Here is a 21412-nt window from a genome sequence, read left to right as displayed (position 1 = left end):
GCCTTCAACGAGATTGAAGCAGAAACAGGAATTGTTGTGTGCTTAGCCTGGAAAAGAGTGCGTGGAAAGAGGCTGCTATTGCTGCGGGCAGTAATCCCTGCCCTACATCAAAACCATAATGGTGAATAACAAACATAGCCCAGCTGTCCCAGGGTGCCAAGGAAAGTCTCAGAGTGGGTGAGGATGAGTGGAGCCTGCAAGGCACAAGAAATAATTCTCACACCAGAGTCAGTGTTTGCAAGGCTTTCAGTTGTGCCTAGTTTAGGATTCTGCATTTAAGGAAAAATGTGGACCCAGGTGAGGTGAAACAAATTAAATTAATAAAAATGATCAGGGGCCTAGAAAGTTGATTTCAGTCGAGAATTGGAGAAAATGGTGTTAATATGTCATGCACTGAAGGTGGAAAAGGCTTCGAGAGTGAAAACAGAGTTCAAAGGTATAAAAGTCTGCTGTGTAACAGCCTGTTCTCAACAGCTATGTAAGAAAAGAAGCCATGGGTTTCATCTGTGGGATGGACATAACCAGGACACTGATGGTAAAAATAAACACTGGAATAGTGGGATGAAGCTGTGGGATCTGTAGGAACAGATCAAAGAAACATCTGTCATGAGACTTAGAGGCACAGTCAAGTCTGTCCAGGGACGTGTAAAGTTGTATGAGGGTCTTAAAGATGCTTTGAATCCTCATTTAAAACTTTGATTTTGTTATGTAGCATAAATGGTATTCAGTTATGCGCTCAGATTGCCTACGATTTTTGTATTTACATGGCTGTAGTAGGCAATGAATGTAGTTTCTTCCTGCTAGGAAATTGTCCTATTTCCTACCCTAGATCTTGTCTCTGCCTCAGTGTTCTTTACCCAGGTTTGCATATGGAAAGCAGAGCATGAAGGATCTCAATCTCCAATTTTTGCCACTCTTCAATAATTGAATCTCCGGGGATCACTTTGCCTGTTCACCTCCATTTGAATGCTCTAAGGGGGTCTGCATGATATTGAGTGAGTGCCCTGTATCCCCTTCTGTGAGTGAGTTAGGGATTGGCCCTTCCAGTATTTTGCTGTTAATGCTGATGGTTCATTATTCCCCTGGCTGAGGGGCTGGCCAAGAAGACAGAAAACTCCTGACCACATCAGCAAGAGCAAATCTGGCTCTGTAATTAATTAAATGACTAAAACTTGTTGGCCCTTTTATTGTCTGCCTGGTCCCTATGGCGGGCATTTCCATCTTCAGATGAAGGTCACTTGAGGAGCAAGCAATTCCAGTGGCAGGAGTAAATCTGCACCTTTCTATCATTGGTTTCAGAACTGCTGGGAAAACAAAGCATTTTATAGCATGGCAGTTATTTCATGCATTGTCAGTGAATGAAATATTCTTTTAAACTTAGATCCTATGGTATGTTCTTTAGACAGTAAGTGTTTTTTACTCATGGTATTGTAGCAATTTTGATTTAGTTTTTCATCTGTTCTCTCTGGTGCTTTTTCTCAAATGCTTCTGCTGGCTGTTCAAAGAACTGAACCACACAACAACCCCAGCGGCCGCACAGTTGGTGTACAAGGATTGTAGTAGTTTTGAAGTGTTGCCAGCACATGAAATTCTTGTCTTTTCACTGGCTGTGGAGAAAGTAAATACAAATCCAATGACTGGAAGAGAGATGGACGGTTTATTTTTAATGACACCATTGATACAAAGATGTTCCATTTTAATTCAAGTGTTTCTTTTCTTTTGTTCTCCTTGTTAAACCAATACTCTCCATTCTATTTTAAACTTATTTTTCTTTTAAAAAAAACCAAGCCAACAATATGACCATAGGCACTCAGTTCATTAGTAGAAGGTGAAATGTCTGGATTTATAATCACTGCTTTTCTCTCATGCATAAAAATATTTCAGATGCATCGAGTTTCTGACACAGGATAAGTCTCTATTTCATACTAGAATTTTTTTAACACAGAACCCTAAGTTGTAGATTTCAACTACTCAGAGCAATAATATTTCTGCATGTCATTTTTAATCAGAAGTGTCTTTCATAGTATCTTTCTTGTGATAGCTGCAGCTTGGAGTCAACTGTGAAAGAGTGGTTTGTCTTTTTGGGGAACGAGGAAATTTAAATATTAGTATTTCTGAGGAAATATCTAATAGCAAATGTGTTGTGAGAGTGGGAAAGGGAAGATGTTTGTTTCTGTAATTGCTGCCTTTGTGGATTGCTACCTGAAAAAGATTACAAGGTAAATGAGTTCTACCCAGTGATTTGAGACCATATTAATCAATAGCAGCTGACAGTGTTTGTTATCAAATTGCTCAAGCATTTCCTGTCCTTTGTGTCCCTGAGGTAAGAGATGATATTCTGCTGATGTCTCTTCGCAGGACCTGTTGTTCAGTGTGTGCGCTCTCAATATCATCTCCACCATTGTCTGTGCTTTGGCAACAGCAATGTGTTGCATGCAGATGGTTTCTTCTGATCTTCTGCAAATGGTGAGTACGTTTCAGTGACAACACAGGGCTTGTCCAGCATAACAGTGTCCTCCTCTGTGGGTATTCATTTGCACCTACTCTTTGCTTACAAACTTACGCCTATTTGTGTGTCTCTGTGTAGTGTTAGAGTGTGTGTGTACGTGGGTGTATTTTTTTGTCTGCATACATCTATATAAATATAGTATATAGACGTATGCAGCATGAGGAGCTGCTGTGTTTTAATGTTTATGTATTATAGTGGAGTGTTATGATCAGGATTTTGCAATTGGGAGGTGTTAATTTTGTTAATGAGGTTATCAATGAGATTCAGTTACAGATGCACCTTATATTTGCTGTCATCACTTGTATATAATCTCCAGTTTCCACACTCCCCAGAGCAATTGCTTGGCTTTAAGAGCCTGGTTTTCACTACTAGATTGGTATGAGAACTACGGAGGATGAGAAGTATAAGCTCAAAACTGGAACTTTTCACAGCCCTGTGCCAATAACTGTGTTTTCATAAGGAAAACACATATGTTCATCCTCAGAGTAGCATTTGTATTCAAAACAAGAGGGAAAAGAATCATTAGTCTTCTGCATAGTCAGCTGCATCACTGAATACTGTCTAGCTTTGGTTGGACAAAGGGAGCTTTCCTATTCCAAATGGATGTTGGGATTCACAGGGTTCCAATGTAAAAAAAAAATAAAATTAAAAACCTTTGTATTTTTCAGGCCAGCTACACTGCTTGTAACCTTGCTCTATTGCTGATTAATCTAGGAAATGTCCTGCTTAATAAGCGAGGGCAAACATAAATCCAATATTAGCCATTTGTACCTCTTGGATTGGAAAAGTTTGCATGGATGGAAGACTGGCCCAGCGAGTTAGCTGCAAACCATTTAAACAACACAGAAAAGTCGTCTAGCCTGCCATGCAGGCATGGTTGTTTTAAAAATAAGTAAATAAATAGAAATACACTGGATGCCATGGATATCGATTTAAGTGCATGAATTACAGAGATAGCGCTGTCCTTTCTAGACAAGTGTTCCAGTCACCGGGTTTCAAACCCACTTAAAGAATATCTTCAGTCTGGGATCTGGTGTTTGCTTCACATAGTAATGGGTATAATTAGTTAGGCTCATTTGTTTAGGTAATTACTACAAATAGTACATAAATGCATTTTTGCTATAGGGCTCTGTGTGTGCATGTTGTGCAGGCTTGTAGAGGCTTGTAAACAGTGCTTATTTAATAACACTACTATGGATGCAAAACAATTAGCAGAAATAATAATTTCAGCTGATGACTCTTATATTTTAAATGTTAAAGGGTTTTTATCATATTTTGGGTATTCTTTCTTTTCACACACTCTCCCCATCCATATTGGCTACAAGAATGCCCATTGACTGAAGAACTTTTTCACCTTGCAGTGATGATGGGGAGATGAAGAGTTTATCGAAAGTCTAGTGGAAAAATGGTAGCAGTGGTCCAGAAGTGTATATTCCAAGAATCTTGATCTACACTGAATGGTATTTAGCACTGTCAGAAGAATAAAAACGAATAGATAACAATGAACCAAGAGCAATATTAAAGTGCTTCTGATGGGCATATGCAAGAAGCAGTAACCTCAATAGGAAGTCAAATTCCTTAAAAAGCACGTAATTTCTCTCTCTGCCACCTCATTCTTGATGTCTTTAAGATTCTTTCTTTCCCACCTGGCAATGCTGCTATTATGTTAATTTCTTGTTTCCTATGCTTTGTGTTTCCAGCTTTCTGTCTTCCTGCTTAGTTGTCCGTTCTCCCACCCTTTCAGCTCCATCGGCAAGAAATTTCTTCCCTCTCCCTGGAAGAAGGGAAATATATATATTTATATTTCTGCTCTATCCCAGTCTTTTCTTGTTTATCAGTTTTTCCCTTTCTTTTTTCAGGTTGCTGAGCCAGATTCCTGCCAGGCCTAAGTGAGCGTAACTTCCCTGGGGCTACGCTGACTTAGACCAGCTGAACTCTCACCTGAGGATTTCTTTTTCTTTCACTACTTTCAGCCTATTGTCCCATGATCTGCAGTTGCCCTTTGCTCTACTACACCCAGAAATCTGATTAACTTCCTTTTCTCTTGCTTGTTCATGCAGATTTATGCTTTTTCCTTTTACTTTCCACTGATGCTGCATCTTCTCTTAGCTGGGTTGTACCATGTTGGAAGTTGGACAGCAGCAGCAAGAGATACCACTGCTCATAGCTGAAAAGGTTTTCGTTATTGTGCTGATAGTTTTACTCTGTTCTACAGTATTCAAGAGCTCTGTAGGCTCTCCTGTAGCAAGGGGAGGCAATAGGGAACACCCTCCTTGGATGTCATTAGGTTATCCTTAGAGCAATCAGTTCTGTGATTCCTCTGCTGTGTTAGTGTTCTTGTCTCAGAAATTAATCCGTTGGAATCGTAATTTTTGCAAATTCAAAGAATTCCAATTTATTGCTTAGCAACAAAAAGCAAGTATAACAATTTCAAGAAAATCCGCAGCAAAGATTCTGTGATTTTGTGCTTTGTTGATGAATTTTGCGTACAGCAACTGTCTTGATTCATACAGGAAAACTGATGTATTTTACTGGAAACTGCTGTTTTCTGACATCCCAACCTTCAGGAAAAACATCCTAAAAACACAAACACAAGCTGTCCAGTAGTGAGCACAGTTTAAATTTTCCAGTGAATTTGAAGAGGTTTTTTTGTTGTTGTTTAAGGACAGTCCACCTAACAAATATTTTATTTCAAGTGTTAAGGAAAAAAAAAAAACACCTGCAAAATACTTCAAAGTGGTTTTATTGCTTTATATTTTTTGGGGTTTTTTCCTAGATTGTTCATCATTTGGGTTGACCTGAAATTTCCATTTCACTTTAACCTCTCTCAGTGTGTTAAGTATATCCATTTGCTCAGGCAAAGAAACCCTACCAATTGTACTAAAGCTGCAAGGGAAAGTGGTACCATAGCTAAAGACTGAAAAGGCATTTGTTGTGTTTCACTGGAGAGTTTAAGGCTGCACTCCATTACAGGGCTTCCCAGAATTGTTCTTTCTGTGTACACACCCCTCCAGGAGATAAATGTGAATCAAATCAGATCATATCAAGGCTCTTTAATGTGAAGAAACCTCTCTTAATAACCAAACTGTCACTTCCATGATATTTCATTTGTTGCCTGAGGCAGCTTCAGTTTGCATCTTGTCTGATGAATGGCTACTGCAAAAATGCACCCTGTTTTCTTCAAAAGGTAGCTGCCTGGATTAAAGTAAGAAATACAAGATATTACACCCACTGTGGCCAAGCTAAAGCATGAATTACGCCTATTCCAGTCCTCCTTCCACTCCGGATATGTTTATACAGCTCTTATCTTAGAAGTGCTGGCACTGATACCATTGAGTGTGTTCTGATTTTATCACCATCACTGTTGGTAACTGTTCGTGTTGTGTGATACCTAAAACCATCTGTTATTTTGTAAAGAAAATAAGGTAATGATGACACATGCAAGCTGTAACGTTTAATTACTATTTTCATCAGTCCTAATGATAATTCAGCATGTCATTATCTTAATAGGCTGTAGTTAATATTTTTAATCAAACACCTCACAGAAAGCATCTCTGTTTGAGGGTGATATCTTGCTGGCATTGTTTAACCCCCATATTCTGGAGAAATAGTAATTAAAAAAAAAACACCTCCGCAGGATGACGCTTAAGTGAGAATTGATCTTACGTATTACATATCATTTATTATTTAATCTAATTACATCAAAACCTAAATAATCCTTTTTTGGTCACAAAGTTCACTTACAGGTACTGTAAAACCCAGATGACAGTCCCTTTAGAAATATGCATTGGGAATGACATACGTCCACAGGAAGATCCTAAACATAAATATGGTTGCATAAATCTCCCCTCGCATCCAGCATAAATGCAAATGTACCATTTTTCATCAAACATTTTATTGGTAGAATGAGAATATTTAATATTTAGGACTAAAATATGGTCAGTGCTGCAAAAAAGATATCACAGAGCAATGCCCTGAGGCTACAGAGCTAATGGCTTGTGATGGTTATAAGAGCAGCAACCGGAAACAACTGAGCAGAAAAATCTGAATGTGTTTTCCTTATCAAAATATCTTCTGTCTCATAATTTCCCTTTAATATCAGGGACAAATTAGAAGAGTCACTCATGGTCCTTCTGTTCTTGTAGACAATTACTCTACTTCCCTTCAGCAGATACTGATTCCAGTGTTTCAGAAAAGGAAAACAGCAGCCTGTCCAGGAGGACAGTTAATTGAAGACAGAATTATAGACCTGAGTGTATTGCACAGAGCTTTTACTCAGGGTAACATGCCAGTATTTAATTATATGCAATTAGAAATATTTATTTCCCGTTCACAAAAATCAGCAGATTTTTATAAATGACTGAAATGAGAATAATGAACTCTGGGGTCTCTAAAGGACTGATTTCGAAGCTATACAGTAGAATTAATAAATGTGATATGGAAGGCAGATGTAATTACATGCAGGTGTAGGAAAAACTCCAGATAAGTTTCCCTTAGAGCACCAGGCACAAACTGATATATGGGAGTTGTGGCTTAGATAAGCTGTAATTGCTGAGCAGTGACTCCCAGCACTGGCATTTACGTGGGTCAGTGGTGCTGAGCAGCTGCAGGATGCACAGAGCACAGGATGTCTTTGCTGATGTTTGGTGGGGAGGCCCCACAGCTGGGAATCCCGGTGCAGAGCTGTTGGTCTCACATACCTTGGGCAGAAGGATGGACCACATGGTATCACATGAGGAACTGTTTCTACAGAGAATTTTATTGACGGGTCTTACCTGCTGTTTCTTCAGTTCCTTAACTGGGTCTCCTCCATCAGCTTTTACCTCAGTGTACTCAGAATACTCAGAACATGATAATACCTCCTGATCACTTCAGTGACCAACTTGGAGACAACCTTTCAGTGAAGAGCTGGAAATTCAGTCTGACAAAAAGAGAAAGAGTTTCACAGTTTTACACATATCTATGCAATGGTGTTTATTCCACCTGGAAAAGTTAAACACTGAGAGAAGACGTGTTATTCTTCACTGGGCAGGGATAGCTGGTGTGTCTGGCTGCAGCCTGTGAGCTGGCAGAGGAGGTCACTGGTGTCCAGCCCCATTGCTGGCTGTATGGAATTCTCAGTACTATGGCAATGGACTGTTGAGCATAACTGCATTTTCCAAAAACATTACCTCTTCTGGAAGTGGGGAACTTCTAGCATTTGTGCTTTTAATTCTCGGCTTCCTAACGACTTGGCTGCTGCTGCCGCCATGGCAAACTGCTGTATTGAATGCAGGTCCAAGGAGTGGGTTTATAGTGTTTTGCAGCTTTCTTGTTTACCCTGCTGCAACCAGACAGAAAGCACGTTTCACTCCTCCTTTGTAACTGCTGACAAAAATAAAAACATTAAGTAGTCCTCACTATGAGGGCTGTTGAAATCAGGCTGTTCAACTCTGTCCAAGTCAGACGTGCCCAGTGAAAACACTCCAAGGTCTGTGGTGGCTGTGTGCTCCGTGTTGCACATCCCTTTAGCACATGCACTGGTCTGTGCAATGCCCATCTGGTATCAGACACGTTTCGCACACTAAAGTAAGGCCCAGGATGAGAATACACCTGTGTGAGTGTCATAGTTTGAATGCCAAGCTTCAAACATAAGGTCAGCTGTTTCCTAAAAGAAGAGCATGAATTCCAGATCTGTATTTCTTTGCCTGTCAGATTTCTTAAAGCTCGCAGCATCGAACAGCTCTAGGAGGGTAACAGAAATGGTTGAGTCTTTTGGATTTCCACAGCCATGGGTTTTCTCTTTCTTTCTAGCAAATATGTTTGAAGTATCTGTTGATTTTCACTAAGCTTTTAATGCAGTTGGGAGTTTAGCATTTACCAGAGATGCTATGTGCTGTTTATCTGTGTCTGCAACCATTTTCTATCCATTGCTTCTGCAGTGGCCACTAGTTTAATCCCAAGGCTGGCTGGGAGACCCACTGTGTGAGTTGTTCCATAGTGTGAGCTGTAGTTTTTGACATGATACTGAGTGCAACTTGGTCCTGTTTATCCTGGTGACTGAACAGGCCATCCCCATTTTCTGCTTGGTGGTTCTTTTTGTTGCCTGTCCCACTTGACATCAGTATCTTGAGACTGATTACTTGGTAACAGCTGTCTTCTAATACCAGAAATGTGTGTTTCTGTGTGAAAGTATTTGTCAGTGTTTCTTCAGCTTTCTCAGCTCTTTGCATTTTATTACTGTCTTTTTTTATGCTATGAAATTTGTATTAAGCCTTTGTTGAAACCCTGCCAGACTTCACTATTTGAGACTAACTCTTGAAGATTTTTAAAATACATTTTCCTGTAGAAAGAATGAGCTTTTGCAGGCTAGCAGAGATCAGTAGATAACATAGTATGAAATAAAAAATGACTTAATTCCCACTTACCAGCTTTCAATTGTTTTCTCAAGGATGTCTGTTCTTTGTGGTAATCCCTTATATTTGCTATTGTTTCATTTCCTGCTAGTTTCCCTCTTACAGCCTTTTTCACTTTAATTTCTGTGCCTTCCAGCAGGATGATATCACACAGGTAAACTGTTGTTTATAAACACCCCCCAAACTTGTGTATTTTCATGTCCATTCTGCTGCTCGTTGTCAAGTGTTGGTCACGGTTCGTTGCCATGGTTTGTATTGCCGGATCTGGAAAGGGATGCAGATAATTCTGCTGTTCAACTGAACTGCATCCAAGCATTAGGTCTTCTCCTCCTGGAACCACAGCCCCTTCTGCCCTGTGTAAAACCTCTCCCTTCTGTCATGTCCCACAAAGTGTGTGCTGATGGTTCAGCTGCTGTGAAAGTGCCCTGTGTTTAATTGCCCTGTGCTGACAGCGGTGAGAGTATCACTCCCAATATGAGACTGAAGGGATCCAGCTGCAGGGAACTCCAGGACTGAGGGAATGGAGCTGCAAGGTCTCTGCTGCAAACCAAAGCTTGGGGTCCATGGCAGTGTGGAAACACTCTGGGAGAAGGTCAAGGAAATTGTAAATTAAAATTGTTTTGTTTCCAAACTGTAAAAATGACCCAAATTATCAACTCTTTTAGGAAAATGAGGGCAATCCCAAGTTTGGTGGAGTCAAATACGTACAAAATGTGACCCAGAGTATTCAGATACTTGTTTCCATTATGATAAATGATTGCAGGTTTTAGATAATTATGTTGAAGTTTATCTTGCTTCCTTCCTTTTTTCCTAAAAGATTCTTCCATGTATTTGAGATGGTAGCAGACCAATGATTGCTTAGGGCAGAAATTTGTAGTTTAATGGTTGATATTAATGTAATTTTACACTTTGGGAAATGGCTGTTGAAAGATCAAATGAGTTTAGACCAAATGACTGCAAGAAAGGTTTTGGGGTTTTTTTTGTAAGCCGCATAGAGAAATGTCTGATAGTACCTGGGATAAAAGCATCCCACCTCACATGGGGGATGAAAGAGCATCAGACATTTCACATAACTACGAGTAAATCAAACTGAAGCCATGTCTTTGTTTCTATGCTGTGAGTAGAACACAATGGCTGAAAGTCCTTGGTAGGCTGTAGGATGTAAGGAAATAACACATTCTGCAGAGGAGGTTCTTTATTAATAGTTATGTGTGGAAATATCTCTGGAGAGCTGATCAGTGAGCAGCTAATACTTCATTTTCACAAACAGTTGATATTGGTCCTCCTGACCCTCTGCTGCGCTGTATTATTACAGCTCTGACCTTTGAAACAACATACATAGGGTGAGTTTAATAGAACTAACATGTAACTCAAGCTTTAAAACACAAAGGACCAATTATTTCTGTGGTAATATAAATTCCACAGAACTACACCAAGTTAAATTTCAAAAAGTGATCAATGTAGAACTGTGATATTAAAGATGAAGGTAATTTGCTTTCTATTTGCTGGGTCTCCTAAGCATAAACATTTTCCTTTTTATTTTACTGCTTCCCAAATTTTTATCATGGATTTAAACAAACAGTGATGTAATGAGCCAACAGTACAAAAACATATGTTGTCTTGTTCCAGTCTAAAAAAGAAATGTGCCTTCAGCAAAGTTTCTTAGCTGGCTTGTTTTAGAAGGCAGGAGCTGAAAATCAAGTCATCTGCTGATCCAAGAAAAGTGATATGACAGCAGAAGTTTGCCTGGAGAAGAAAAAATTCTGTGCTTTTGGATTGTCTTTTAGTCCCCTTTGATCCGTGGGGGCCAAATAGGGCCAGGTGTGGGTTGTGGGATTTTCAGGATGGCCCATATTTGATCTTGAATTAGTTCAGGTCTTTCCCAGAACGCTTGTGAGTGTTCCTGTTATCAGTGGTATTGGAATTCTTTAAATTCTTTAAATCCCCGCTCTGCTGGAAGCTGATGAGGTTCCTGTCACAAATATTGATGTGGTTCTCAGTATTATTACTTTTTATTGTGCAGTATAGTTATTTTCTTTTGGGTTTTGAGATGTGTATATGGAGCAAATGTTTTTCTTACTTTCATACCAGTACTTATAACCTTTATACCACATTTAAGTGTGCGGTGTCTGTATCACCAAACCACAAACAGCTATTAAGGATATTTCATTTTACAAGAACAATAAAGAATAATTATAAACAGCCCCTTCACTGGAAGTGAAAAATAGGTGGGATATTTCCAGTTGTTTTATTCAAAACATAATGTCTATGTAGTAGCCTGTTTCTAGTTAGTTTTACTTCGGATTGTTTTGAGGGTTGGCATTGGGGTTTTTTTTTCTCTGTAAGTGCAAGGCAGTTCAGATTGGAAACAAAAACATGCAAATAGTTATTTTAGTAGTTATATCTATTTTTCATCAGTTGTTAAAATAGAACTGATTATGTGGGGCTACAATAAAACAATATACAATGTAGAAATATTTCTTGAAAAGCCATTAATTGGTAAATGTCTGAGTCCTGCATCCTAAGAGTGACTGAGTGGCAGCCCACGGCCTCTCTGTCTTTAGTAGAACCTTGTGCTGTATTTTGGCAATCTAACTCACCCTCCTCACTGATCACAAATATTCTTATGCTCCCAGAAGTGCCTTTTTCATTTCAGCTTGGGTGTTCATGAATTTGGTATTGGTCAGGGTCACAAATATTGGCCTTTTATTAAAATTGTTGATACTGGTGATGATGTTTCTACCATCTGAAGGAACTTTACCTGTTCATTTTCAGTTTCTGCCACAGAGGCCACATTCTGCCAATCCTGACTGCATGACTCCGCATGGAACTGTCCTGCACCAAACCTTGGATTTTGATGAGTTCATCCCACCAATCCCCCCCCCTCCCTACTACCCCCCGGAGTACACCTGCACACCCGTGGGCGAGGCACAGAGGTGATTCTCCTTCCCTGTCGCAGTCAGCGCTGGGTTCTGAGCTGTGGGCTGAGGAGCTCTTTCAAAGAATGCAAAGCCAAATAATGTCCTCCACTTGCATTAGGCTCTTCTTTTCCAGAGAGATCACATAATGGTTTTTTGCAAACTTGTTAGGCTACGTCTGGAAATATTTGTGATAAAGCACTGCTGCAATAGAGAAATGATTGAACTTAGCTAAGACAAGGATATCTTAGCCTTGCCTGAGCTTTGAGCAAAGATCCTTTTGGAAGTGATTCCTCTGTACATTTGAAGTTGAGTATGAGATTTAATTTTTTAAGGAAATCATTGCAATTAACATGTATTTATTTGGAGTAGTGAAGGACATTAATGATGGCAAAACAGGCTGGTAAAGATGGCTGGCATCCTAAACGAAAACCGTTGTTAAAGCTACCCTGTGAACAAGGGCTTCATTTTGGATGTCCAATAAATTTCTTGAATGTAGTTCTTTGTAGCGTATTGGCTTTGAATTCAGAGAAGTCATAATATCACTGTGGTGTAGGTAATAGATCCAATGCCGTTTGTTAATTGTTTGCTTGTTTATGTTTTTATGTAGAAGTCTCCATTTGGACTTCCCTCATTCCCCGTTTGGTGCTTTATATGAAGTAACCATTAATAGCCCGGGAATGCTGTATCCAAGTGAGCTGCCCCCTCCTTATGAGGCAGTGATTGGAGAGATGCCTGCCAGTCAGGTGAGGAAAACCAAAGGAAATTCTTTCTGTGGTCTTCAAATTTTCATGGCGCAAAATAATTCTAGATAAACTTTAAAGAACAACCAGTAGGAAATACTTACATTCTTTAAAAACATTTTTCCAGACCATTTTCTTCATAAGTGTTTAGCTAATTTTATTCCTATGCAACAGCAGTGAGTAGTTCTCTATTGCTTAACCCTTCTGATTGTTACAGTCTTTAGTAATCATCTTCTGCTGTTATGTGGCAAGAAACTGCTACTCCTGAGAGTGCAGAACACCTTTACCCTGAACTTACAGAAAGGATCCAGTGTACTTGAGACAAATATTTACATTACACTTTTTGCTTTATTCTGTACTGTACTGAAATTAAAATCTGTCTGCATGTACAGCCAGAGCTGATTGAAGCATTTGCTTGAAGGGATTTGTGGTAATTGAATCAGCTGTCACAGAGGGAAAATACTTACAATTGCTTTTAGAAGCTCTAATTTCTTTCAGGCTTCAGTGAAAACTCCAGGAGTCAAATGTTCTAGGTATTCTTTATCAGTTGTTAATAGCACACTGAGGAAACACCTGTGTTCAGGTTGTCAAATTGCACCCACATTACAGAGGGGACTACTTTGCCTTTCCCCAAAATACAACACAAACATTTATTAGTGACTTTTTTCCCCACTGGAGGAAACCAGAATTGAAACCACAAACCTAAAGAAATTACATAAATTTTCACTATTTTACACAGGAAGATTCTTAAGATAATCAATAAAACAAGTGTCTGAGAAAAAAAGAACATTGAAATGTGAAACCTCCAACAAAAAATACAATTAAATCTCTCCAAGATATGCCTAACTTTGCAGCTTCTGGCAGGTCTTCTGATCCTTGCCTTGTACTACACCCTCCACCCAACACCACAAACAGGCCAAATATTGCATTACTTTTGCTTTGCTTGGCTATTATAAAATGAATCTGTATAAACTGCTTGTGAGTGAAGTTCCTTGATGAAGAGCAAAATTGGAGTTTTCAAGGCCATCTCCTTCTAGAATATTTTTTATCCCAGTTCCATCCTTTTTCCTTGGCAGTAACTCAGATGAACCTGCAGGCCTTGGAGAAATCAGTATTTTTCAGTGATAAAAAACATGGACAAAAGTGATATGATTCATGCATGATTTGGGGGGGAAAGGGAAGTGTCCTTAAGAATTCATGTGGTACTAAGGAAGGATTAGTAAAGTGACTATTTTTAGTGAAGCACAAAATCATTTTGAGCACTCTTGTTACTGGTACCACTCTTGGTGTGAGCATCAGCATGTAACAAAAATGTAATTTAACAAGATGTGACTTAAAGCAAAGTCATGCTCTTGCAAGAAGAGCTTGGCTTTCATAAGTAGATGTGTTCACTGTTGATTTTTGGCATCTGGGGTCAGTTTGCCTGTTCACCTCTGGCACCTGGGCTCCAGAGGTGTTTGTTCTAATCTCCAGGGAAGGTAAGTGATAGTCATTTCTAATGGTGATAATTATATAGTTTCTTACCAGGAGTGAGTTTAAGTGAACGTGCTAGTTGCTGTTCAGAGAACTTGTGACAGGCTCTGTGTCTCAGCGCTGGAGCTCACTGGCAGGGATAACCAAAGCCTACAGTGACACTGTAGCCACAGATTTTTCTTGACCGCAAAAGCCTTCATGTATTTTTTGCAATTAGTGTCCCAGCTGAGCTGTAAATGGAGAAGGGAACCAAAGTCTAAGACAGTTTGGGTCTACAAGAAGAACAAAATGGAGACCTGAGCTGTTACATAGTGCAAATGCTCCCATAGAGCAGAGTACAGTAGGAACTGAAATAATGAGATTTATAAATCCCTCCAAGGCAGGCTTGGCAATGGAAATCATGGCAGGGATTTAGCTGCAAAAGTGCTTCTGGGAACCATTATGTAATAATGTCATAATTGTAAAACCTTTTACTGTGCGTCAAGCAATAGGTTTTATTTGGTTTTAAATGGATTGAGGTCCTTAGAATTTTATTATATTTTACCAAATTAGACTCGATATTTCATGCATTTATGGGCAACAAATGTCAGTACTAATTTAAGTGGTTGCATCCATATAAAAATTGCTGTTGTCGTCTTTACTGATTAGGAATTCCCATTTCATGACTGTAACAAAAAGTGGTTTTCACACTGTTTTCCCTGCTAAGTATTGACTGGGATATAGAAAAGATGAGAACAAACAGATCAGGGCTCTGGGTGAACTAAATCAATGACAGTGTTTTATAAGGTTTTCTAACTTGTAGGGTGTACAGACTTGTTAAAAGCACGACTTTTTCTTCCTTTTTTTCTATTGATGGCCTAGTGACTGTCTGAGGATATGGAATTCAATAAAGTTTTGTTACCCTTGGTTGTGCAGGAACCTGCACAAAACCACATGCTTGTCCCTGTGTGAACCAAAACTCTGACCTGGCTTCAAAATTGTCAGTGTTATCCCCTACAATTAAAACCCTGGTTCTCCTTCCCCCAAGCAAGAAGGTTAATCAATTCCAAATGCATATAAAATACATTCAGCAATTATTCAGAGACAACGTAGAGTGTCAATAAATGTTGCAGCACAAATTTTCAGCAGGTATTTTCCAGTCAGTGATTAAGAAATTAATCAGTGGTTATGTGAAAGCACCTATATTAATGAAAGCCCCTAGAATCCCTAGACGTTTAAAAATAAACAAACACCCTTAAAACATTATACTATTTCTTCCAAAAGGTAGTCAGTCTGAATTTTCTACAACAACCAAGAGCATTTGTGAACATTTCTTACTTTTCTAGTTAGTTCCCAGAACTTCAAGAGTTAGACCCCAGGAACAGTCTGTGACTTCGAGTGACGCCACTTTTTACTATTTTACCACAGATGTGATACTCCGCTACAATCAAGAAAGATCCATTAAGAAATGTCTAAGGGAATTGTTTAAAAATATGAGCGATTTCCCTTTTGCTTCCCAGTCCTCTATCCATCTCTTGCTGAGTTAAAGTATTTCTGGTACTGTTCTTTGTTTGGAGTTGTATTTGCTAACCCATAAAATAGTTTTTAAAACTAAATTTGTACCAGAAGAAGTTTCCTGGTCACTTGATCATAGTGATGGATTAGATTAGATTAGATTAGATTAGATTAGATTAGATTAGATTAGATAGAAAAAAACAATGAGCACAGTAAATTATGCACAAATGTGTGTGCTTTTATCTACACTGGCATGTGAAATGGAAGCTTTTTCCCTAACAGAGTCAGACTAACTCTGTCACATCCAATTTTTTAGAAGGCCAGACACAGATTAAGCGCTTGACAAAAAGGTTTGCACAGAGGTGACTGATGCTGATTTCTAGACTGTCACCAACCAGAATAAGCTCTTCTAGTTAATTGTGGCCCCACAGACAGAAGTAGATGAGATACCTTTTGCTCAAGATGGTATCAATCTCATTCCTTTCAACCTTTTTTGTATTTTTTCTCATTTGTTGTTGCCAGCTATTTATTGGAATCAATTTTTTGATAATCACATTCCCAAAGAACTGCTAAAAATCTGTCGATATTGGCAACAAGGTCCAATACAAAGTCTATTCAAATCAGTAGAAAGAAAATTTCCTAAATTTCAGGTATTTATGGATCCAGTGTTTCCAGCAGGAATGATTCTATGTTTTGTTCACATGATCCTCAAAAGGGAAGGGAAGTTGCCCCCTTAGATCCACTCCTTCAGAAAAAAGGTGAGTGGTAATAGTATCTCCATTCAGCAATCTCCAGCAGGCTGGAGAGCACCTGGGTGGCAATGTTGTTACAGGGCTTCAAAACATAATAAACACATAGCATGTCATAGGGCTTCAAAACGCGTCCTCACAAGTAACTAAAGGAAAATACTGCTTTTGTGCTTGCTTTTGTGGTTTCTGGGTTTCTCTCTCCTATTTTAGGGTGATATGATGTGAACAAAAAGACAAGCGCAATACGAGAAACGCAGACTGCAGAAAGAGGTTGCTTTTACTAAACCCATTGGTGTTAAGCATTGCAGACATTAAGTTTAGTAGTGTGAGCCTGCAGCCCCAAGTGCCTGTGAATTCAAGATGAATTTACCTTGTAGATTCTGGAAAAATGAAAAATTGCATTAAGCATGTACCTTTACCCTGCATTTGCTCCTGACCTAAAGATGTAAAATACTTTAAATAGTTTTCAGTGTAAATAGCAGCTCATATGAAAGTGACTCAGCATTGTTGTCAGGTGTGTCCTTCAGATCCTGAGCGCTACACTTTGTGTGTAAGTTGCAGGTTAATGAGCTCTTTCATTCCAAATGTTCATTTAGGTCACTGGTGCTGCTCAGCAAGTGTCTGAATCGAGCCTGGGGGAGAGGAACGCGACCCCGGACTTCAGCACACAAGGTGATCGTGGCTTTGCATTTGTCTCCTTAAGATGGAGTGGGAGTTTTGAGCACACTTTCTCTTCTGCCCTTCTTAGTGGAGAAAGATGGATTTGCTTTCAGGTTATTCATTGCAAGAAGGACCTTTTCACAGTCAGAGGCTGGGGCTGGAAATGCAGAGGAGAGTTTGGCTAGACAAAGCAAGCTCTAGTTAAGCCCTTTGAGGTGGATCTGGCAACTGTTGTTTCTCTTGGAAGAGTCCTGCACATTCCTTGCAGCTTGTGTCTCATAGTCGGCAACCATGGGTGGCTTCCTGATCCCCACGCTCCTTCTCCAAAGAGTATTTTCCTCCATGGCTTCCAGGAGCCTCAATAGGAAGCTTGCTGCCTGAAGCACAGATGTTTGGGGGTGCAAGTAGATGAGTAGCAGTATGGAGCCCATTAATTTAAAGTTCAAAAGTCAGTATCAAGAACAGCACAAAAATATCTTTGCTGAAGGACACTGGAAAGAAGTAAATTACTTCAGTGTTTTTTGCTTTGGCATTCTTATTCTGAGAGCTTTTGAGTTCTTATTGATACAAGAACTCGCCGATCGCTAAATTTAAATCACTCTACGGTACATGGGGAGGGAGAAAATTGGGAGCGTGGGCAAGGAGTTTTTATTTTTCTCTGAATCTCTTGTTTTGCAGTTTCTGTTGAGAGCACCTCTTTGATGGTCTCTGAGGCTGTTGATATCCCAGACCGTAGCTACTCCTCTGAAGATCTTTGTTCGCTGGAAGTTCAAGGATCTCTCCACTCTGTGGATCTTTCTCCCTACTGCATAACCCCCAAGGGGGCTGCGGAGCAGAGCTGCAGCGCCCTGGATTGCCACACTCACTGCAGGTTTCACAGAACTCGCTCAGAGGGCTTTCCTGACGAGGGCGACAGTTCCCACAGCCGAGCCTCTACAGACAGGTCTCAAGGACAGGAAAAGAGCTGTGCCCACAGCAGGTCCTTGGACTGTTCCTCAGGGAATTACAGCCCCTCAGAAAGAGAACTGCAGAGCTCTGCTCAAGAGAGCAGTGCCACGCTGCCTTTGAAGCAAAAGAAAACCTGCTGTGTGGACTTTAGCCAGCCTCCTGCCCCTTTCCAGACCTCTCCCTGTTTTGGGCCTGCAAATACTTCACCATGTGCAAGCAGCCACGAGGCTGGTGTCCAACGGCAGCACGGAACAAAACGCCCAGCCTCAAACATCGTCCGCTCCAGCAGTGCCCCTGTGTCCTGTTCCTCTGCCACTGAAGGTAGGTGTGTGTGGGACCACGGGGCAGCAGAGGTGCAGCAAATCACTAAGATTGATCTGTGCAGCAATTGGTGCTGCTGGGAATTATGTGCAGCATTCCAAAGAGAGTTGTCTTAGGTGTGAAGGCTTTAACTCCACTCGTATTTTCTAAATTTGAAAATTTTTAAGAATGGAAACGGAAAAATTTACAGAGTGAAATGAATTTTGGCTTTCTTAAATTTCATCATTCTTTCTGCACTGCTTTCAGAAAAACCATGTATTGAGTAGCTGTTTCCAACTCTCTATTACTGTTCTACTGAGAGGCTAAACTAAGAAGTGCGATGGGAGCTGGGGTTTATTTAGGAAACTATTACTGGAGCTGTCACGCTTGTTGTAGAGCAGGATGCGTTTCCGCAAGGTGACGCTGACATTGGCAGTAATGGGGCATGTCAGAGGCAGTCACTGTGACTAGTGGCAGCTTGGGGTGTATGGTGAAAAGTTGTGAAGGACAAAGAAATGAACATGAGGCACATGACAAGATGATAAAGGAAAAGGAAAGCTTTTGGCTGTCGTGGATAAGCGTCTTCTGCTATAAATCTCCTTTTAGAAAAGTAGGGAAGAGAAGAGGAGATGTTAGCTGAACAGTGTATCTTCACAGAAGTCTGCTTGTTAGTGAAAAAGAACGGGTCGATTTAGTAGAGAATAATAGCAGGAATGTAGAACTGTCTAAAACATTTGAAAGGGATCTAAGCTGATCAGGGAGATTCAGAAGGGTAACCCAGAGAAGTGGCTTGAAAGTAAAGATTAAAAGGTTTTTAAGACGTCATGGGTTGTGCTGCTGCAAGATCTGTTCACCAGGCTTTCTAAGGGATCTAGAGGAAGAATCATGTGACTTTTGCTCTGAGCAAAAGGAGACAAAATAGTGAAATAACTGGTTTCATATAGGATGATGTTTTGGTTCTGTTACACTTCTTGCATCTTTATAAATTTCAGAGACTTCATACTTAGCTGAGTAATTGAATGTCTTTTACCTTTAGAAGTGTAACCTCTGCATTTGGGCCAGGAAAAGTGAATATTTAATCTAGAAATCTGCACTCACTTTATGACATTTACTCTGCTAGGACATACGTGCTATGAAGCTGCCATGTAGACAGTAAGTAGGAGTTTCTGAATCCTTCCTGCTGTGTGAAAGTCAAGAAGAACAACCCTTTCTCTTCTGGATGAGGCTCTGCAACTTTCCAGAGCTGTGCTCCATATGCTTGTTGAGCAGTGTTTGCCGTGGGCAGCCGTAGCCACGTGTTCCAGCTGGCTCTGGACACCTGGTGGGACAGATGCTCTGCCTTCTTTTTTAACCTGTCCTAAATACATTTATCATCTCTTCTGGAAAAGTGGCATGGAGGGACACGAGTTGGACATTACTGAGATGTAACTGGGCTTAGCAAAGACTGGAGTAAAGAGGGAGAGAAAGTTCTGGAGATACTGACACACGGGAGGGGGAGCAAGAGCAGTGATTCAGAGGGGCTGGGTGCTTCTTTGCCATTTTTGCTGCCTACAGGAGACATTTCCTAAGGAAATACTTAAGGGAAGCATTGAGTCGAGTCTCTAGTTAAGCCTAGATGTATTTCTGCATGCATATGTTTGGCAAACTAGTTGGCAAAATTTTACTCTGAAGGTTTACATTGCATCCCCTTCCTCTAGTTTATATTGAACCTGATTTGGAAATCATACGTAGGTTAGAAGGAGCCCAATTCTAGTAACACATTCTGGCTGTTTGTAGCAGCCCTGAAGCATATTTTTCCTAAGCTGTGACAAACAGCTGAAGCTCTTTACAGTCTTTGTAAGTTTAAAAAGGCATTTGATCTGGATTTCTCATGACTGACAGTTGATATTCACTGCAGAATTTTCAAATATACGCATGGAATTGAGTAATAGGCAAAGATAAAGGGAACCAAGTGAGCTCCCTCAACCAACACACAAGAAAAAGTGCTTTGGGTTTTTTTCAGTAACATACACCTACTTTCAAAAATTGTCCTGGAGCAAAAGAACTGGTCAAGTGGACTTGACTTTATGAAAGACAGCTGTAACTACACGTTGTTAATATTAATAACTGTGAATTTTGGAGAACTGAGGCTGGAGGAGCTTTAGCCATGTTCACAAAAGGGAAAACACAGTGGTCAGATTGCAGCTGGGGGTTGGGTTTTTCTTAAGACACTGCCTTTCTACTATAAGAAAAAAACCCTAATTTATCTTCTGCCTCACCTCCCTGTACAAGCCAACTGAAGAGGTTTAGAAGCACAGCCTTGACATTTACTGTGTAGATTTTTGTGGAATTGGTTTTGAATCTTACTGTGATTGCATTGCCCATAGTTTGGAACATAAATTATTTGACATGGGGATGATGCATATGTGCAACAGGACATTGACACAACAGCAGTGAGATCTAATGAATTACCAGTCTTCTAGGCTAAGAAAACACTATTCATTTGCTTCGAGCACATCTTGACCTGATGAGGTCTATACAGTGTAGTCAAATAATTCTCCCATTAAACCTTTTATGTTGAAAGTGAACTTGTTTTGGAAAACCTATCACTCCTACTGGAGAAATTATAAGTGAAGGTTTATAGGTGCCTTTATACTCACTGTGTACTTCCTGAACAACATAAAAATGGTGGGTTCACATACTGCTGTCATAGTTCCCTCTTAAAAAAAAAAAACTTGATAGTTTGCACATTTTTTCTGCCTTTTCCCTGTAAAGTTTATCACGGCAAAGGTGGACTAAATCAACTCCTGGCAGAGATGTTTATTACGATAAACTTCATTTATAATCAGCTATGATAGACCATGTGGCTGTATCAGTTAAGTGCCGGAGTCATTATTGTAGTGTTTGTGTTCCGGATAATTCAGGGTCATGTCCAGCGGTGTAGTTTTGACTTGCTGCAAGTACAACAGTTAAACAGTTTAGTAATGGATGGGAAGACAGAACCTCTGAAGTGTCTCCTCTTAATAACCATGCCATGATTCATGTGCTGCAGTACTTAAGCATAATAGAACAAATTAAAGACAGAATAGAAGCTGTCTCTCTTAATTTCCTACAGATTTTCTATGTTTGTAACATCTTACGTTTGTTTCCTTCATTTAATTATTCACTCTACCAGAGAGGATTATGCCAGCTTTTCATTATAAACTATCCCTGGAGATATGGAAGAAAACCTCTCCTAAGCTAC

The 21412-nt window shown here is 39.9% G+C and overlaps 1 protein-coding gene across 2 annotated transcripts in view; it reads left to right on the top strand.

The window, feature by feature from the left end:
* ENTREP2 (endosomal transmembrane epsin interactor 2) overlaps positions 1-21412 on the top strand; it is a 95916-nt gene that overhangs the window by 63254 nt on the left and 11250 nt on the right. For both annotated transcript variants that reach the window (XM_066195916.1, XM_066195915.1), the window contains exons 5-9: positions 2359-2466; positions 11680-11840; positions 12433-12568; positions 16878-16953; positions 17620-18210. In XM_066195916.1, coding sequence (XP_066052013.1) covers positions 2359-2466; positions 11680-11840; positions 12433-12568; positions 16878-16953; positions 17620-18210 — 1072 coding nt within the window. The remainder of the gene's footprint in view (positions 1-2358; positions 2467-11679; positions 11841-12432; positions 12569-16877; positions 16954-17619; positions 18211-21412) is intronic.

This window comes from Chamaea fasciata, unplaced genomic scaffold, assembly GCF_029207755.1.
Source record: "Chamaea fasciata isolate MVZ Bird 193981 ecotype frontalis unplaced genomic scaffold, bChaFas1.0.hap1 SCAF_14, whole genome shotgun sequence".
Lineage (NCBI taxonomy): Eukaryota > Metazoa > Chordata > Aves > Passeriformes > Sylviidae > Chamaea > Chamaea fasciata.
The sequence above is the reverse complement of the archived record's forward strand: the minus strand, read 5'-3'. Positions and strand labels throughout refer to the sequence as shown.